The sequence below is a fragment of the Salvia miltiorrhiza genome, unplaced genomic scaffold, assembly GCF_028751815.1.
Source record: "Salvia miltiorrhiza cultivar Shanhuang (shh) unplaced genomic scaffold, IMPLAD_Smil_shh original_scaffold_414, whole genome shotgun sequence".
NCBI classification, from domain to species: domain Eukaryota; kingdom Viridiplantae; phylum Streptophyta; class Magnoliopsida; order Lamiales; family Lamiaceae; genus Salvia; species Salvia miltiorrhiza.
Window position 1 is genome coordinate 32904 of NW_026651544.1, and position 19953 is coordinate 52856.

Genomic DNA, 19953 nt, shown 5'->3' on the forward strand with positions numbered 1-19953 from the left:
TGAAAGTAGTGGTTCTTGATAATCATGCAAACAAATTTAATCGGATGGGGACGAGCTTTTTCAAACTAAACACGTTTTATACCCATAATTATAACTAATAAGAGTGATTGGGGGACATGACATGCAACTTGCATACAGGAAGAAAGAAAAGAAGAAACCTATTTTCTGTGGAAGTTGGATTAAAATATTGGTCGATGGCCACCAATTAGCTAACAATTTGTGATTTTGCATAGAGAAATCAAACGTTGACTTGGATATATAATGGGGGTGGTCCGAAAAGTCTAGGCTGTAACATGTAATAAAGTTGACTTTGTCATTTGTTTGGGAGAAGAAGACAAGTATCAAAGCAAACCCACAGATCCGAAGGATTCATTATTCCTGATCAACTCCTAAATACTATTTCTCTTTGTATATAGTTTCTTTGCTTTTATTGATACAATTAATTAAGGTATACAGGATGAGGATTCAGGACAAGTATAAGTCTAAGCCAAAGCCATCTTCCGGTGGCGGCGGTGGTGGAGGAAATACAAATCCGACGGCGGCGACTTCGTCGGTCACAAACATTCATGCATGCGTCGAGTCTGGAGATCTCACTGGCCTGCAGACGCTACTCGCTCTAAATCCTTCTTCTCTTAACGAAAGGAGCATTTTTGTAAGATTTTTCTTTCTACTCACTCCTTTTATATTAATGTTGTTTCATTTTCGTAATTAATGGAGTATATAGGTTACTGTACTATGTGTATTGGATAGATTACAGACAGTGAGGATAATTGCGAATCCAACAAGTTATAAATATAATGACAAAATTGTACATTTTTTAAACTTTGAAGTACAATTTGATATTTCATTTTCATATAGTATATTTTTCTGAAAAAGAATAATATGTTGGGCATGAGATATAACTTGACCGTATATATACACCAATATCTTGTGATATGGTGATCTTGACTTGATTTTGTTAATTTCAACTTCAATTTTTCTTATAGGAAATATATGCATTTTAAGGAAAAATTTTATTTTGAATATAATTTTGTATTTCAATTGAAGTATTCCCTTTATACTGACCAAAACTGAAAATCAAATATGCATCGCAATAACCAGCAAAAAAATTCAATAAAATTAGGATTGAAGAAATAGAACAACCAAATATGGGATCACAATATGAAAATGTTGCATATAGATTCAATGTGCTCATGGGCTTTAACCAACAATTGAATCAGACTAAAAAACGAAAGAACAACTGTACGTGATAAATTATCATTCTGCTTAACAAAGATTGATAGTATATAAAACTAGTCACTTTTTGTGTAAACATACAATTTCACCCTTAATGAAATTATAAATGTAAATCAAAGCAGAATATATAATTATTCGGTGACATGAAGATTCACGAGAACCCTACAATTAATGCTGATCAGTTGCAGCATTAATGGCGCTTTAAAAAATTATGTTAAGGCCTTCAGTTTGATAATAGATTAATGAAAACAGAGAACTGAGCAAGTATATGAATGGATGCAGTTGATACAGACGCCATTACATATTGCTGCTAGTCAGAACAAAGCTGATATAATGAAGTATTTGTTAGAGTGGAGTGGGGCAGTGAAGGTGGAGTTGGAAGCCAACAACGTCGTACGTACCTCTCCTTCTTGTCTTTAATCAAACACATAGATAGACGATGTGCATGTGCGTCTTAATTATATTTCTTCACTGCAGTATGGTGAGACCCCTTTGCACGAGGCAGCTAAGAATGGATGCAACGACGCCGTTAGGATGCTTCTTCAGTACGGTGCCAACGTCGAAGCCAGAACCAATGTACATCATTTCTTGCTACCTCATCACATAAATATCACTTTCTACCTCAAACTATGCCTATTTTTCTACATATTTTCCAATAATTAGTCGTTTTGGCAGATGAAAAAATTGTACTATTAGACTTGTATGGATATTAAACTTCGAGATCAAAAACCATAAATATCTACTCTGTGTATATAACTAACTACAATTAGTAATTTGTTGGAATCTTGTCTCAGAACTCAATGACTCCATTGCATCTTGCCGTTGGTTATGCGTTGACGTCCGGAGACAACTCCGTTGTCAAGACGTTGTCTGAATACAATGCTGATTTCTCAGCACAAGATGATGTATGTATCTGTTTTAGGGTGATAGAATGGGTGGAAAACATATAGTATTTCATTCATCTTTTGAGTGAATGATGGTAGAGTTTTGGTGGGCAGGAAGGCATGATTCCATTCAATTATCTTCCATCGGGAGTCGCCCAAAACGATGAACTGATGCGCCTCTGCCAAAATCTGGCCCAACAGATGAACGACGTCACACAACAGATTTATAACACCTGTACAACAATGAGCCAATACCAAAATGTGGAAGAGCCAAGGAACTACGACGGTGGGATGAAGGGGAAGATGGATGAATTCGAGTTGGAGCTATCGAAGATAGTAGGACTACACGAGCTGAAGCTGCAGCTTCAAAAATGGGCCAAGGGCATGCTCTTGGACGAGAAGCGTCGTGCCATGGGCGTAGACCTCGGCCCCAGGAAACCGCCTCACATGGCCTTCCTTGGAAATCCCGGGACAGGTACCCCGCCCCATATTGCCTATATGTTTTACGTATTAGAATTGGACACGTCATCCCCTTATTAGGCCTTACCAACTTGCATGTTTAACCTTCAATTACCAATGTTACTTATTCTTGCAGGCAAGACTACAGTTGCAAGAATCCTAGGAAAACTACTCTGTTCTGTTGGTGTTCTGTCTTCTGATAATGTTACGGAGGTGCAGCGAACGGATTTGGTCGGGGAATTTCTCGGCCAAACTGGTCCAAAGACTAGGAAAAAGGTAGTATTTCTTATCTCACATCCACTTGATAAAGATCCTGCTCTCAATATAAAAGTTGGATAACGCATTAGTTTGTTATTGATCCATGGTTTCTTAACTTTGTAGATTGAAGAGGCAATGGGTGGGATTTTGTTTGTGGATGAAGCATACCGTCTAGCGCCTGCAGAGTCTGCAGGAAACTGCGTTGAATATGGCGTGGAAGCACTGGAAGAGATCATGTCAGTGTTGGAGGATGGCGATCTCCTTGTGATCTTCGCGGGCTATACGGAGCCCATGAAGCGTGTCTTCTCTTCCAACGAAGGCTTCTGCAGACGGGTAACTCACTTATTCCAGTTCGATGATTTCAGCTGCAGGGAGCTCGCGGAGATGCTGCTGATAAAGATGAGCAAGCAGGATGAGAGGAGCCGGTTGTTCGGGTTTAAGCTCGATTCTTGCTGCAGTCTTGATGCCGTTGTGTCGATTATAGAGAGGAAGTCGAGCGAGAAGCTTAGGAATAGGATGAATGGAGGTTTGGTGGATCATTTGCTCAACAATGCTAGAGAGAATCTTGATTCTAGGCTCAATTTTGAGGCAAAAGGGGATGAGCTATTGACCATCATGTTGAGTGATTTGGAGGCCGGCCTCGAGCAGCTGGTGCGGCGGCTGAATCTTAATGAGGAAGAGAAGATTAAGGTTGTTGATGGAGGAAGTGGAGAGAAGGTGAAGGTTGTTCCTGGTTTACAGCAGCAGGCATGGGTGAATTGAGTTCATGGAATGTTGAATTAGAATGTATGTGTTGGAAGGGAAAAAGACAAGAAATTTGATTTTGAATGCTAGTATATAATAAGGTTTGTGAAGCTCAGGGTAGCTATGTTTGTTTTAGATCAAATCTTTTAAATTGGGATTGCAGCATCGCATATTTGTATTGTCTGGGAATAGGTTTGGTCATGTTTCCCCTCTGCCATTTAGCCTATCAAGAGGTAAGAGGTTATCTTTGTTTATAACTATTCTTTTGCACTAATCTTTTCATCTCTAATGCAGCTGGCTCTCCCTGTCCAACTACGTGCCGCATCATTCGTATCTTACTATTAATTTTATTATTTTAAAAACATTTATCATAAGATAAAAAATTGTTATTATAACTAACATTTATTACAAAAAATGGAAATTCTTATGAATGATCGAACTCAAATATTCAAAGTTCGTTCATATATCCTCACATAGCAATCAAAGTTCATATACTTTATCCCCATATATTTATTCCCCATTTCATAGGATGATAGAGTATTTATAGATAATAATGGAAGGACAAAAATTAATTTTAGTAATTTGTAATAAAAAAAAATTAAAGGAAAAATTGAAGTGAAACAATATATTCATGTGGCCATTTTGAAGATGCCAACACAATATTTGGCCACTAATTGAAAAAACACAAATTCTAGCCATTTTTTACGTTTTCGGACTGTTTTGCCCTTAAATAGGGCGGACCGGATTCGGATCGAATTTGAATTTGCGTGCGGGTTAGGCACATATGGCACTATTAGTGCCATTAGTGACATATACTCAGTGTTGCACGAATGATACTTATGGCCATATTAGTGCCATTAGTGTTATACGAATGACACTTATGGTCATATTAGAGCCATTTTGAACAGTACTTCCCCGTAGGGTTTAGATTCTCCATTTAATGTGTTGCACGAATGGTACTTATGGCCATATTAGTGTCATTAGTGCCATATACTATGTTATGTAGTGTTGCACGAATAGTACTTATGGCCATATTAGTGCATTAGTGACATATACTTAGATTTTTTTATTTTTTTTTTCCGGTTGGTACATATGGCACTAATAGTGCCATAATTAGTGCAATATGTGCCTAACCCGCGCGTAAACCCGAATTCGGTCCGCCCTAATTAAGGGTAAAACAGTCTTTACACGTAAAAAATGACCAGAATTTGTATTTTTTCAATTAATGGCCAAATATTGTGTTTTCTTCTTCAAAATGGCTATATCACGAGCGCTCTCAATTGAAGGAATCATAGAAGCGTTGATTTTCAGCCCAAAACTATTGGAAAGTTTTTTTAAGAAAATATTGGTGATTAGCCGAAAGTTAGGTCCGACGATTAACCGATTTCAATTATATCTAACCTAGGTTCATAACCGACCCTTTTTCAATGTCGATTACTGATTTCGGGTCGACTTGAAACATGGTTCAATTATTTCAAAATTGTTAACCTGCAAAGAGATTTCAGTTAGGGCTGTCGGGCCTCTTCACTTTGGGCAACACTATGCAAGCCAATAAGACTATCCATAATGGTGACCTTTCTTCAAAGTCACCTATATACGACAAAATAGAATGAAATAAATAAATAAATGGTAAAGTCATCAAATTGCATGACCTAGCGGCCAAACAACCTCAACCTCAAGTCACCATGTTATCTCTTTACCACATTTTGACTCTTGAAATTTTTATCTTAAATACATTTTATTATGAAACAATAGGGCTGAATGGCCCTATTCAACATACAACATCAAATTTTGTCCACCATTTGAAAAAACATAAATTTTGGCCATTTTTTGTATGTCATGACTATTTTACCCTTCTCTCTCTTTCTCATCTCTCTCTCTCTCTCTCTCTCTCTCCAGCGGCTCCTCTCTCTTTCTCATCTCCCTCTCTCTCTCTCTCTCTCCAGCGGCTGCGCGGCAGCGGCGCCAAGCTTGGAGAATTCGTCGAAGCTCTCGCGGCGGTGGTGGAGGAGATCCTCCATCTCTCTCTCCAGCGGCTGCTGCTCTCTCCTCTCTCTTTCTCATCTCCCTCTCTCTCTCTCTCTCTCCAGCGCGCGGCGGCGACAGATCTGGTCTGATGAGGCGGCGGCGGTGGATCTGATCTGATCGTTGCGCCGCCTCCTCCATCGGCCGCCTCCTTCGATTTTAGCCATGGCAGATCTGATCTGATCTATGTGCTGCACGTATGGCACTTATTGCACTATTAGTGCCATAAGTGCCATACGTGCACACTTCCCCCTAGGGTTTAGATATTCCATTTAGGGTTTAGATTATCCATTTGAGGTTTAGATGTTCCATTTAGGGTTTAGATTATCCATTTAGGGTTTATATGTTCAATTTAGGGTTTAAATGATGTTGTTGTTTCTGTATTTGTGCTGCACGTATGGCACTTATGGCACTATTAGTGCCATAAGTGCCCAAAATGATTATTTTACTTGGTTTTATTTTGGATTTCCGTTGGCACTTATGGCACTAATAGTGCCATAAGTGCCAACGGAAATCCAAAATAAAATCAAAGTAAAATCTTGGCACTTATGGCACTAATAGTGCCATAAGTGCCTAACCCGACCCGGCACGCGACCCGCGTGCCTGATCCTACCCGGTCCGCCTCATTAAGGGTAAAAACGTCCAAATCAATAAAAATGGCCAAAATTTGTGTTTTTTCAATGTGTGGCCATAAATTGTGTTTTATGCTTCATTTTGGCTACTTCAAAATTTTACTCTTTTATTATATTAAATAAGTCTTTATAAAATTTTATAAAAATTAGAGTATTAAACTTCTTTTGATTTTTTCCCCCTTTGAATAGAGCCTAATTTTGTTATATTTTCACAAACAAATTAAATCTCTCTTTTTCTCATGTTACTTTATGTTTCTTTTTATTCAATTTTATAGTTCAATTGTAATGTTAATTTGTTATTGAGTGATATCAATTATAATGCATGATAATGTTTATTATAAGTATGGATATTACAAAGTATAATACTTCATCCGTCCTACTCTAATAGTTTTATTTTCCTTTTTGGGATGTCCCACTAGACTAGTCTCATTCTTATTTTATAAATATTTAGGCATTATTTTTTATAAAAAGCAAGTTTCTTAATCTTCGTGCCGAAAAGAAATAAGAATATTAGACCGGGACAAAAGGAGTAATAAATATTTTAAATGAATTTTATTGTATTTTTAAAAATAATATAAAATTATTATAGACAATAGATAATTAAAAATAAAAAAACATATGTTAGGTTAGATTGATGTCACTAATGATAGTACAGATTATATTAGATTGTGGATTCATGATTTCAATCAACTTACCCCAAAGTTTTTGTCGCTGTTAATAAGCGACGGAGCATGGCCCGACAAATGGAGGAGTGGAGAGAGGTGAGAAGAAGAGGGGTAGGTTTTTCCCGTCCCGAGAGTTTTCCGGTGAGGCATCATAACAAACCCAGCCCTAGGTTTTACGCTTATCCCACGTCAGATGGTAATCGGAGAGAGACGAGGAGCCATGAGGACGAAACTACTTTCTTCTTCAACAACTTCCTTCTTTTTTCCGATCAAAAAAAAATTATTAGATTGTGGATTGTGTACATGAATATAGAAAAAAAAATATATTTTATTAAAAAATTAATTAAATTAGATTGGATGAGTGTCCCGAGTGGATAGACTAGGAGACGCTACTCTACGACAAATACATGATATGGAAGTCTACCATAAGATTGACATCATTATCGGAAAATGTGTAATATATTATATATACCCACATTAGCATGTTCAAATCAATTGGTTTCAAGAACATAAATTAGCTTCATATTGTCTAGATCCCTTTATTAAACATTGGTCAAATCGATTTATTAAAATATTTAGTCACTATAAACCTTGAAATAAGAAAGGCATGGAAGTATACAATAATTAAGTCTGACATCATTATGGGATATGTGTGTTTGTATATAATATACCCACTTGAACAAGTAATGGGATTTTTAAATCGACGTTATCACTGGTTTCAAAGACATAAATTAGCTGTTTATTATTAGCTACATTTCCGTCCCAAAGGAACACCAAGCGGTGCGACCTCCTGTGTGTGAACAGTGAGATCCCGTGTTCAAACCCCACTGTTCCCCCTCTCCAACTTCTCCAAATCAAAAAAATAAAATAAAAAAATCTAGCTACATTTCCTTATAAGTTAAAACTGGTGAAATCGATTGATTAAACTGGTAAAATTATTCAATTGTGACTAAATACCTTGTAATCGATAGGATGGATCCATAATTTAGTTAGATTTTTTGTGTGTGTATATTTCGGTCTCTTTAATTAAATAATTTTTTTATTATTAGTAAAATATCCTTACATCTTTTAGCTGTCATTTTAAAGTTAAGTTGGGCCACCAAGAGTAATGAAGGGTTCGCCAACATCAGCCTACTTATTTAATTTAAGTTGCGCCCAAAGCCCGCATAAGATGCAAGAAACAATGATCTTAATTATTTTAGGTGTAGAAAATACGAGCAAAATTATTTCTAATACATAATACTCTCTCCGTCTCATTGATAATGATTCACTTTCATTTTTCATCAATTCAGAAAAGGAAACCACATTCTTTCATAAAAGTTGTGAGTTCCACCACTTTATATCACTTTTATCCTTATTCAATGGGGGGAGAGAATACTGTATATAATATTACTAAAAAAATATTGGAGGTACAGCCGTACTCCCACCACCCCACTCTGCATCGGCCTATTGATCGATGGATAGCTATACTATTTTTTTTATGCTAGATAATAATTATCTTCATAAATCGGAATAATAAGAAATACATGTTTTCATGGAATACCTTGCTGAATCTCCAACATGAATTTGCAATAAATGGTATTCTATCCGTCTTTGTAATAAGTATTCATTTGTAAATGACACAGATTTTAATAAAGTAGTTGAATGTGTTCTAAATGGAGTAAAGGTTTCACTTTATTATGAGTGAAAAACTTGCTATAAATATATTGAATATATTTTATGAGTACCGACGAAAATAACAAATTGAATATATTTTATGAAGATGGAGATAGTATAATAGATCGTACATCCGGACATATACTTGTATAAATACGTGCGTACGAGTGGATATATTTATGATGAATTCCACTTTATCCAAAATGTACGCGTGCATATTAATTTCGTTTATTCGATCAATTTTGCTTAAAAGCCTATTAGGCTGAACAAGCATATTTGTTTTTTTTTCTTTTGTTCTTTTTTTTGAATTTGCGGAACAAACATATTTAATTTTTCTAGACTGTCCGAGTTGAATTGAATTAATCGAATGATATCAGATATTTTTTTCTATTTTCTCGTCAAATTTCTGATATTAATAATAAATTATCATTTAAGAAATAATAAATTATCATTATTCAATGAGCAATCCTAATCAATGTTTACTCAAAGACAACCAAAAAAGTATTACTATAAATTTTATTTTTGGTGTTTTGCAGCCCCGATCGAAATCACACTAAACTGACCAAAAATAAAATTTACTACCTTTTTGTTAAAAATTAATCGAATCAAATAAAAAATGGAATAAACCATTTTAACTGATACTATATTCACATCAGTTCGATTTTTTTCATTACTATTATTTGAATTTTTATTCCTGCGAAATGGTCTACTAAACTTATCTGCTAGACCCATAACACTCAAAGTCAACATGTTAACATCAACTTTAAGCCAATAAGAGACGTTGCTCTGACAAAGACGCATTGCCATCATTATCGGAAATTGTATTATTAGACTACTCCCTCCGTTCCAAACGAAATGTCCTATTTTTTTTCGACACGAAGATTAAGAAATGTGTATAAAGTAGATAAAGTGGGTTGATGGAAATTATTTAAATATGAAGTATAGAGAGAGAGTGCATTGCCAAAAAAAGAAACATGATATTTCGTTTGGGGCAACCCAAAAAGAAAAATATGACATTTCGTTTGGGACGGACGGAGTAGTATATATTGTTCACACACGAAGATGCAGTCAACTAATCTCGGAATATCGCAATTAAAAATGGCTCACAACACCAAATTGTGAGAATATACATTACCCAATTTGCAAATCCAAGCTGTGAATTCGTTATTATAACAGCCACATTTGACCAAAACAGCTGTACATAATATTAATGCTGAAAGAATAGATTTTTTTCTGTCCACTGCATAGGTTTGAAAAAACCTCGAATCTTGATCTTTATCTATTCAGATATTTGAGAGAGGGAGAGAGAGAGAGATGGCGGGTGGAGGAATCGTGGATTCAAATGGGGGAGCGAGGGCTCATCTCTATGAGTATACAATCACTCCTTATTTCATTTTTGCTTGCATTGTTGGCTCCATGGGCGGTTCCCTCTTCGGCTATGATCTTGGTGTTTCTGGTCAGTTTTTCTTCCTTTCTTTCGCTCTTCCATTTTTCTATTTCCTTCATTCATCCCATTTCATGAATTTAAAATCTTTCTTATATTTATCCAATGGCGAAGGATTTCACCTCTGTGTTTATCGCTCTTGTTGAAAAAAAAGGTCTTTAAATGGTAGTGACGACTGATGATTGTATTTTGTATGTATAATTGATTCTTTGTATTTTGTATCTATAATTGATTCTTCGTTTTAGTGGCATTTTGTTGTATTAGTGACTACTGTGTAAGACAAATATATATATACTGGACTGGGTTATAATAAAAAATTCATTTTTCATGAAAACTATATGAATCTTCCGTACTTATCCTATAAGAGCAATTATTCACAAGTTAAGTGGAAGCAGATTGTAATTTTTGCACTACATGTTCAATATTGATAGGTGATGGAATTGTATTTGAAAATATTGATATATATACACACAAGATTTGATTCAATTAGAGGTGGAAAATTGCAGGAGGGGTGACTTCCATGGATGACTTCTTGAAAGAATTCTTCCCGAAAATATACAGAAGGAAACAAGAGAAACTCCACGAAACAGACTACTGCAGATACGACAACCAGATCCTCACATTGTTCACATCCTCACTCTACTTAGCCGCACTCGTCTCCACATTCGGCGCCTCCCATGTCACCCGAAACAAAGGCCGCAGGGCCAGCATCATCTGCGGCTCCATCAGCTTCTTCGCCGGTGCAATCATGAATGCAGGAGCTCAGAACATCGCCATGCTCATCATCGGCCGCATCCTCCTCGGCTTCGGCATTGGCTTCGGCAATCAAGCAGTGCCGCTGTACCTTTCGGAGATGGCCCCTGCAAAGATACGCGGCGCCATCAACCAGCTCTTCCAGCTGACCACGTGCTTGGGGATCCTCGTAGCCAACTTTGTGAATTACGGCGTTGAGAAAATCCATCCGTGGGGATGGAGGCTGTCCCTCGGGCTAGCAGCGGTGCCGGCCTTGTTCATGTTCGTGGGCGGGCTCCTCCTCCCGGAGACCCCCAACAGCCTCGTGGAACAGGGGAGGTACGACGAGGCCAGGAAGATTCTGGAGAAAGTGAGAGGCACTCCCAAGGTTGATGCAGAGTTCCAAGACCTCATTGATGCCAGCAATGCCGCCAAGGCTATCAAGCATCCTTTCAGGAACCTCTTGCAGAGGAAGAATCGGCCCCAGTTGGTCCTCGGGGCCATTGGCATACCGGCCTTTCAACAGCTCACCGGCATGAACTCCATACTCTTCTACGCCCCCGTCTTCTTCCAGAGCTTGGGCTTCGGCTCAGGCGCCTCTCTCTACTCAGCCGCCATCACCAGTGCTACCTTGGTTGTGGCCACTCTCATATCTATGGCCTTTGTTGACAAGTTTGGCCGGAGGGCTTTCTTCTTAGAAGCTGGCTGTGAGCTCTTCATATGCTCGGTACTGTTCTTCACTCCTTATTAACTTAATCTCAATAAAAATTAATACTACTATGATTGAAAAAAAACTTTGGTTACTGTTTGTAGGTTGCAATAGCCATTACTCTAGCGCTGAGATTCGGGGAAGGCAAGATGCTGCCTAAAGGGATCGGTATCTTCCTGGTGGTGGTGATCTGCGTATTCGTGCTGGCATACGGGCGGTCATGGGGGCCGTTGGGGTGGTTGGTCCCGAGCGAGCTGTTTCCGTTGGAGACGAGATCAGCCGGGCAGAGCATTGTGGTGTGTGTGAATATGCTCTTCACTGCACTCATTGCTCAGTGCTTCCTGGCGGCTCTGTGCCATCTCAAATACGGCATCTTCTTGCTCTTCGCGGGCTTGATCTTCATCATGAGTTGCTTCATCTTCTTCTTGTTGCCGGAGACGAAGCAAGTCCCCATTGAGGAGATACATTTGCTGTGGCAGAACCACTGGTTCTGGAAGAGATATACTAAACCTGAAAAGAATATGGACAATTATTGATATATAGCTATCATTATGGATGTATGTTGAAATCGATTCACAGTTTGTTTGTATCAGGAATTGTAAACGTGTCTCACAAAAATCAGTGAGTCTTTCTGTCTTGATGAATCGATGGTGTTGCCTTTATTGATCAAGTATAAATGTATAATACAGTTTACAACCAATGTCTTTACACATTGTGGTAGCTACTTCTTTTTCACAAAAAGAAAAAGAAACAAAAGAGAGGAATCTTTCTAAATTTCTTTTTCAGAGATGTGATGACATGAAGGAAAAAAACATTTTCTTCCTCCACTAATTCTAAAACATGCTTCTATTGTTTCTTAAGTCGTCATCACTATCTGCATACTGAATCAAGTTGTGTAAATTATTAGAAAATTAAAAACACTGCAAAACCTGTTATATGTTCTGCCATATCAGAGTTAAATGTTTGAGTATAAGGCAAATATAATGTATTGTAGGCATTATGTTCCATTTTTCTTTGTTACATATATGTGCTCATCATGTCAACTTGAGCATCTATAAATTTAAAGTTTTGATCCAAATTTTATGACTGCAAGTTGACACAGTTCACTTGGTGAAGGCAGAGTTACTATAAGTTTGTTGATAAACACTTATATTGTACGATTTTTGTTCTCTTTGCTATGCATGTTTTGTTAAGATAATACACTAATTAGGGTGCGTTTACTTGATGGAAAAAGGAGAAAAAAAAATATTTTCATCCATTTTTCATCATTTTCACATGTTTACTAGTATGTTGGAAAATTTTCTTTGGACATGATGGAATATTTTCTTGGATAGCCTCTTTTCACTCATTTTCTCTCCAATGTTGTATAATATTATTCTATGGTAGGGGTGTGAAAATATTTTTCAACATTTTCTCATCTTTTCATCTCTTGGTAAACATCTATACTATATTAAAACAACAGTTTTCAATTAGAAATTGATTTCAAATTGATTTGTAATCAATTTCAATGGCGATTTTGTAATTAAAAGTTAATTTAAGAGCAAGAATTTTAGCAATAATGTGAACATAAAAAAAAAAACTGCCGTTTGTGTCCCACTACTTTTTTATCATCTCACAACAAATCTTAAAAATTGTGAATATATAATTTAAAATTTATATTCATCATAAGCTTTGTGTTCCATTTAAAAAAAACGAAAATATAGTACTATTGTTTTATGTTTTGCTATTTTTTCTCTTCTGAACAATTATTTTGCTCAACGTTATGCTATATTTTCAAAGACAAAGAAATGCGACTCAATCCTCTCAAATTAACAATGTTGAAAATTTAAATTTATTTCTTTTTAGGTAAGGAATATATATAATAATTCATAAAGTTGAAAATAAGTTATATAAGCCCACAAATATTAACATCTAAATTATAAATTCATTATTGATTTTTTTTTTCACAATTGTGAAAAGAAAAAAAATAGCCAAACATAAAATACATTTTTTAAGATATAAAATAAGAATCATTTTCAGCCTTTAGATCATCAAGATCTACGGTTGATTCATCATTCTGTTGGATGAATTAATGGTCTTGAGTTTGAATCTCAAAGGTAACAAAAATTTATTTTTCGCAATTCATACCTTTATACAGCGAATTCATACGTGTTCTACATAAAATTCATACATTTTCCTTAGTTCTTATTTCTTATTTTAAGAAGTGCTCTCAACATGATATTAAAATAAAGTAGCGATCATCAAGTTACAAAATATAGATGATATTTTCTCACTTAATTAAAATGAATACTTAAATATTAGTTTTTCAACTTTGAATTATGATTAAAAGATTTAAATAAGTTAATTATTTCATATTTTAACTTGACTACTTTTTTTAATATTATTACAGTTTAATTCTGCCATCCATTTAAATAGGGGAGATAAATTGATTAATTTACTACAATTGCAAGGAATGGTTAGATATGACGAGTGCGGGCTACGTAAATTCCTATCTATTTTATCTTTTGAACAAGACTACCTACTTCTATGATTTTGTTTTTGTAGGAGTATAATTTGATACATAATTCATTTTTTCTTTAGCCCGTATTTAATTAAATAATGAAAATAATAATAAATGTTATAAAATTATGCTTTCTTAAAACCACTATGTGTATTTAGACGTTTTAATATAAATTTTTAAAATTGCATTATTTTTTACCATTCATAATTTTACATTTATGTATTTGTACATTTTAATTTTTTGTATTATTTTTTAATATAATATAATGGTCGTGCATCGTACGGTGGGCAAATGCTAGTATGATAAAAAAAATGAGAAAAAAAATAATATTTTCTCATCTTTTCTTATTCATCTATTTTCAATGAAAAATTTACAATCAAAATGGCCCCAAAATCCGACATACAATAAAGGTCAAATCATTTTCTGGACTCGGCCCAAAAATCCGACATACATTATTGTATAAATAATCCCTAACTTTTTGGGACATTTAATAACTGAATTACCTGTCATTATATTTCAAGTTTCTTGAAGTTACAGCCTCCTTCAAGTTCTGATATTTGAAATTATTAGAATGTTGAAATGAATTCGAAACTTCGAAAAGTCTATTATTTATGTTTTTTATTAACATATCAGGTGCAATCTAATTATACACCAATTGATTTGTACGTTAAAATGTTAGAGCATTCACATTTATGTGTTGAGTTAAGTTTTGACTCATTCATTCTTCGAAATCACTTATGAGTCAAGGGCTCTATTGGTTTGACTCATCTGCCGGCTCTGCAAAGTTAGTTTTGATTTTTGATTTTTTTCATTTGTTTTAAATGAGACAAATTTAAATGACAAAATTACTTGAATTAAAATTGCATTAATTTAAATTACATAAAATTAAACATAAATTAAAATAAACATATAAATAACTATTTCGGCCCTAGAGGTCTGAAACGTGTCCAAACATACTTAATCAAATCTTGTTGAAGTCGTGCATGCATCCATTTATCTATGAGAATTGCATCTCTCTGCACGTACTCTTCGAAGCTAGGTGGGGCTGATCGAGTAGCATCGGATGAGCCACTGCTAGACGCTCCGTTCCATGAGTCGTCATCTCTCAAATTCAAAGCATCTTCCCCTTTATTCTCCACTATCATGTTGTGGAAAATGATACATGTCATCATGATCTTTGAGATGTTCAATATACCAAGGTCGGGCTAAGTAGGACCTCTTATAATTTCTCATCGAGCTTGAAGCACTCCAAAGGCTTGTTCGACAATATTTCGTGTCGATTCTTGCATGTTCTTGAACCTCGCTTCTTTCGTGTTGCTCGCCATCGGTGGGCTTTTGACAAACGTTGGCCACTCAGGGTAGATGCTATCACATAAGTAGTAGCGCATTTGATAATAGCACCGGTTCACTTCAAATTAATATCACCAGTGATGTCGTTCCTTCTAAGACGCCGGTGAACAGAGGCGACTGGTTGAGAACATTTATATCGTTGTTTGATCCAGCACACCGAAGAAGGCATGCCAAATCCATAAATCGTGCGACGCAACAGCCTCCAAAATCAAGGTGGGCCCTCCTTGATCGCCCCATGTAAATGCATCATGCCACGACTTTGGGCAATTCTTCAAAGCCCAATGCATGCAATCTAGGTTTCCGAGCATCCCCAAAAATTTGTGCCGCTTGACGAAGTTGTCGTTTGTACTTTGTGCAAATAAATTCAAAATTCTCATTATGTCACGCCCCAATTCTCGAAGGAAGGCACGAATGCCGGGACATGACTAGGGGTTGGATTTAAGAAGCGGAAAAGAAAAGGGAATAATAATAATAATAATAATAATAATAATAATAATAATAATAATAATAATAATAATAATAATAATAATAATAATAATAATAATAATAATAATAATAATAAGAAGAATAACTTTTATATTCAAGTCGAAAAGTTTGGCTCAGCACGGTGGTGGTTTAAAACCAGTCTACAAATACGTGCGGCTAAACAGTCGGACATTTAATAACAATTTTAATAGAGCAGTAATGATGGGGTAACCGAGACTAGCTCGCCAAAAGGAGTTGACCGACCAGCTCACTCATGAGGTTGTCATAGCACTAACATATTCATGAGGGTTTTGGTCAAGCGTCCAAGAGGGACCGACTACATGCACTCTCCATCGAATGATAAATAAATAAATGAATAAATTGTGTGCAAAGAAATAATAATATCATATATATATATATATATATATATATATATATATATATATTATATAATCTTTGACTAGCATTTTACATACTCAAAATATATAACATACTTTCTAATATATTAGCTATTTCAAAATATTGCAGCCAACCCGTCGCAGCTGCTTCCATCTCCACCATCTTACTAACCTGAAAAGACTGAAAAGATTTGTGGGCTGAGCACTAGTGTACCCAGTGAGTCGTGCATTTTTGAAATCATCATATGATAGTCCATGCAAATACGTGAATTATAGAAGGTTTTAAAAGTAAACATTTAACTTCTATAATCACAAATCATTGTCATTCCTTTGCGCGCGCCATATCGTAGCACCACTGTTACCCTTATCCTTTCATTCGTAGTCCCTGGGCGACCCCTGAGAAGTAATCATTCATTCATTAACTAGATGGGACCCCGGGACGAACCCACGTCAGCTACACCATCTAGCCGGATTAAGGGCGAACCCAAAATCCTCCAATCGTCTTTTAAGGCTCGTGGGAATCAATTCACTACCTTAAGACAGTGCACACAACTTTTAATAGGTGTGTTAGACCCATTAAAAGTCACAATTGTTAACATAAGAGCATTAAACAGTGGGAGAACGTGAAAACATTTCATGGACATACCACATTTCATCTAACAATATCAGAGCTTAATAACTCAAATATACTTTGAAAAATATAACCCACCTTGGCAATGATGCAGTCGAACTTGAAATATAAACGATTGTCACGAACTCAACCTTATTGTACCTAACAATAAGTATTTTTTTTATTCATATAAATAAATCTCTAATATTTAATTAACATAATATAATTATTACTAACTAACTAACTATATATATACGTGCATGTGTGTGCATGATAATCTTATTATACGTAGGTGTCTATATATGAAATTAATATTATACCTTTCACTTAGAGGAAAATTGTAGGTATGATTAGTCATTACCATAGGTTACTTTATAGACTACTAGCTTAGCTTACTTAGTCTAGGATTTTTTACACGTATATTGTCATTTTTATTAACTAGAGATGATTATCTCTTCAATATGGATATATATGTAATATGTAGGATTATCACCTTAGACATATATTTATGTCTATATGCTATAAATATTTATACGTATATTGAATCACCAATTTATAAAACTACTTATATATCTATTATATAATATATATTCTAAATAGAATTTTAGATAAAAATATATTTTCAAAATAATATGACAATACAATGCGGTTGAGCTCATGCGGTGAAAATATTTAAAGAAATATCAATATAATTGTAAAATATAATGAGTAATGACACATTACGTATGCTAAGATAATTTATTCTAGGCTCAAATAAATCCTAAATTTCTTCAAATTCCATCAAATATTGTAGAAAATAATATAATATTATTCTATGAAAAATCGGGGTGTTACACATTACCTAAGACGTGGTGTAGTGACAGTGATAAACTAGGGTCGATCTCACAGGGAGTCGGTGGAGTTGCGTCTCAATGTCACAACACGAAAATAGAAAATGAGGGTGGACTTTCATCCTTGTCACAAGAGACTCCTCGAATAAACTAAAAGAAACTGAAAACACTAAATAAAGAATATCAGTAATAAAAGACAATTTGGTCAAGACATTGGATATTCACTACTATCGCTTCTTGGTCAAAATGTTTAGTACATTATGTGTTTACCAGTTACTCCCTCCGTCCACTAATTGTTGGCCTACTTTTCTTTTTGGTCCGTCCACCAATTTATGTCCTACCCATTTATAGTAAGTCTTTATAATTTTTTAATTGGTGGGTCCCAATAAATAATACACTTTTTCTCCACTCAACTAATAAACAATACACTTTGTGGGTCCCTTTCTCCACTCAACTAATAAACAATATATTTTGTGGGTCCCTTTCTCCACTCACTACACTTTTTCTTAAAATCCGTGTTTTGCCTCCTAGGCCAACAATTAGTGGACGGAGGGAGTATAAATTATCAATGACATGTACCCTCATTCTCACTTGTCACGTGCACTTTCATTGTATAATAAAATCTATCTTTACTTATGTTAAAAGGCAAGAGACACACTATGCCAGAAAACCATCTTAACCAACCACATACTAGGACACCTCAATACATGAAATTAAACCAAGAAGTATTGAGCCCTAGATAGACCTGATATTGACAAAGTCAGACCGTAGTCTACTTCCGTGCCCGCGAATACTCGCAAAGTGATCATACACACCCTATAACCTTGATTTATCGGTGATGAGGAGTAGCATAAGTGAGCAATTGAGATCGTTACACGTATATGCAAATGAAGAAGACAGAGGGTCGAGCGCGTGAGAGAATGTCTACAGGAAAGTCAACCAACAACTCTGAATAAAGAAGGCACTTGGGGGATATCAGCAGCTCTGATAAAGGCCGATGAGATAGCCCAGAAGTGATAAAAGACAGAGGCCAAAGAAGAATTCTGCTCGGATAAAGAAACAGCCCTGCCCATATATGCTGATGTCATCATGATATACGGAATAACAGACTTTGGCACATCAGCTTCAGCTCTGCCTCCAGGTTACACGCATATCGTGTGACCCAAAGAAGAAATTACTATTGTACCCCTACGTCCATGTATCTTATAAATAGATTCCATCGTCATTTGTAAATGACACGCTCTCATAAATACAATCCAGCACCATTCTCTTTTACATTCCACAGTCTCTATTTCGTCATCTCACACATTTGTACAAGTAATCCACCGTTTATAATGAAATCTCACGTTATAATTCAACAATTGGCAATCTAATTCCACTTAAATTATTAATGCCCTGTTAACTAATCAAGTCAAATTAAATACTTTTTTATCTTGCCCAACACATTGGGAACACACATGTAGTTATTTAAGCACATAATTCAACCTCACAATTTTCTAGGATCATATCCACTTCATCTATTTCTGACCCAAATTTATAAACTTTGCTAAACATAGAGTAATTAACGAGATATATAAGCCATAGAAATAAAACAAACTGAATTTACTATAAACTGAAAAATGGGCAGGATGATAATGCTAAATTGGATACATAAACAGATCATATTGCCCTAAACAAGACTTAGAACAGTAAAATGCCGAAAAGTAAATAATGCTTTTGGTACACACCCCGACTCTCTCTGAATTTGTGCACACTTGAAAATGAAATGTAACAAGCAATTTATAGGGAATTTTAGGACATGGGCCGAAGGCCAACACACGGCTGAGCGCCTCAGAGTCCTTTTCGATCTGGAGTGTCTAGGTTCACGCCTTGTACAGAGTTTCGTGCTCGAGGACTCTCTCTTGATCACCTTGCCTAAGATCCATGCATATCCTGGAGGGTTGAATATATCTAATTCATACTAAGGGAAAAAGAAATATTCCCCTTATCTCCTTTAGTCACGTACCGGATTTGGCACGTTAACATCCTGCCACTGACTTCAGCCAATCCCCACTTGTTTCTTGTTCGCCTTCTGTCTATCCATCTTACCTCTTGTCCTTAATGCCCCTCGTGATGAAAGTTTGATTCTGAGCAGTGGTCTGGCCGATATTTTGATCGACGAAAAAAGCTTTGGCTTCAACACGCTCTTCCAGAAATCAGCTTCATCTTGTCCTAGCAACAATATAACTCATTCTCTCAGTGGTACTATCATCTTGATCAACATCGCGCTCAACACGACAATAATCTTTCTCGCAATTTGAAGTTCATCCAATCCATGAGCTTTGGTTTGACTTGATCATCGGGACACCTTCCCCTA

The 19953-nt window shown here is 35.8% G+C and overlaps 2 protein-coding genes across 7 annotated transcripts; both read left to right on the forward strand.

Moving 5' to 3' along the window:
• Positions 1 to 41: 41 nt before the first annotated feature.
• LOC131004506 (ribulose bisphosphate carboxylase/oxygenase activase, chloroplastic) lies at positions 42 to 3855 on the forward strand. 6 transcript variants are annotated; one of them, XM_057931199.1, is made up of 7 exons: positions 42 to 652; positions 1489 to 1629; positions 1714 to 1812; positions 2031 to 2141; positions 2220 to 2595; positions 2716 to 2855; positions 2961 to 3855. In XM_057931199.1, exons 1-7 carry the CDS (start codon positions 458 to 460, stop codon positions 3597 to 3599), a joined length of 1701 nt encoding a protein of 566 aa, XP_057787182.1. In that variant the 5' UTR covers positions 42 to 457; the 3' UTR covers positions 3600 to 3855. The 6 variants fall into 6 exon arrangements, with proteins under 6 accessions (XP_057787182.1, XP_057787184.1, XP_057787185.1 ...); XM_057931201.1 differs by having other exon boundaries at positions 2235 to 2595; XM_057931202.1 differs by having other exon boundaries at positions 1519 to 1629.
• Positions 3856 to 9629: 5774 nt separating this feature from the next.
• On the forward strand, positions 9630 to 12144 carry LOC131004509 (sugar transport protein 14). The gene is made up of 3 exons (XM_057931212.1): positions 9630 to 10015; positions 10510 to 11462; positions 11549 to 12144. The coding sequence occupies exons 1-3, from the start codon at positions 9874 to 9876 to the stop codon at positions 11978 to 11980; spliced, it is 1527 nt and encodes a 508-aa protein (XP_057787195.1). The 5' UTR covers positions 9630 to 9873; the 3' UTR covers positions 11981 to 12144.
• Positions 12145 to 19953: the final 7809 nt, after the last annotated feature.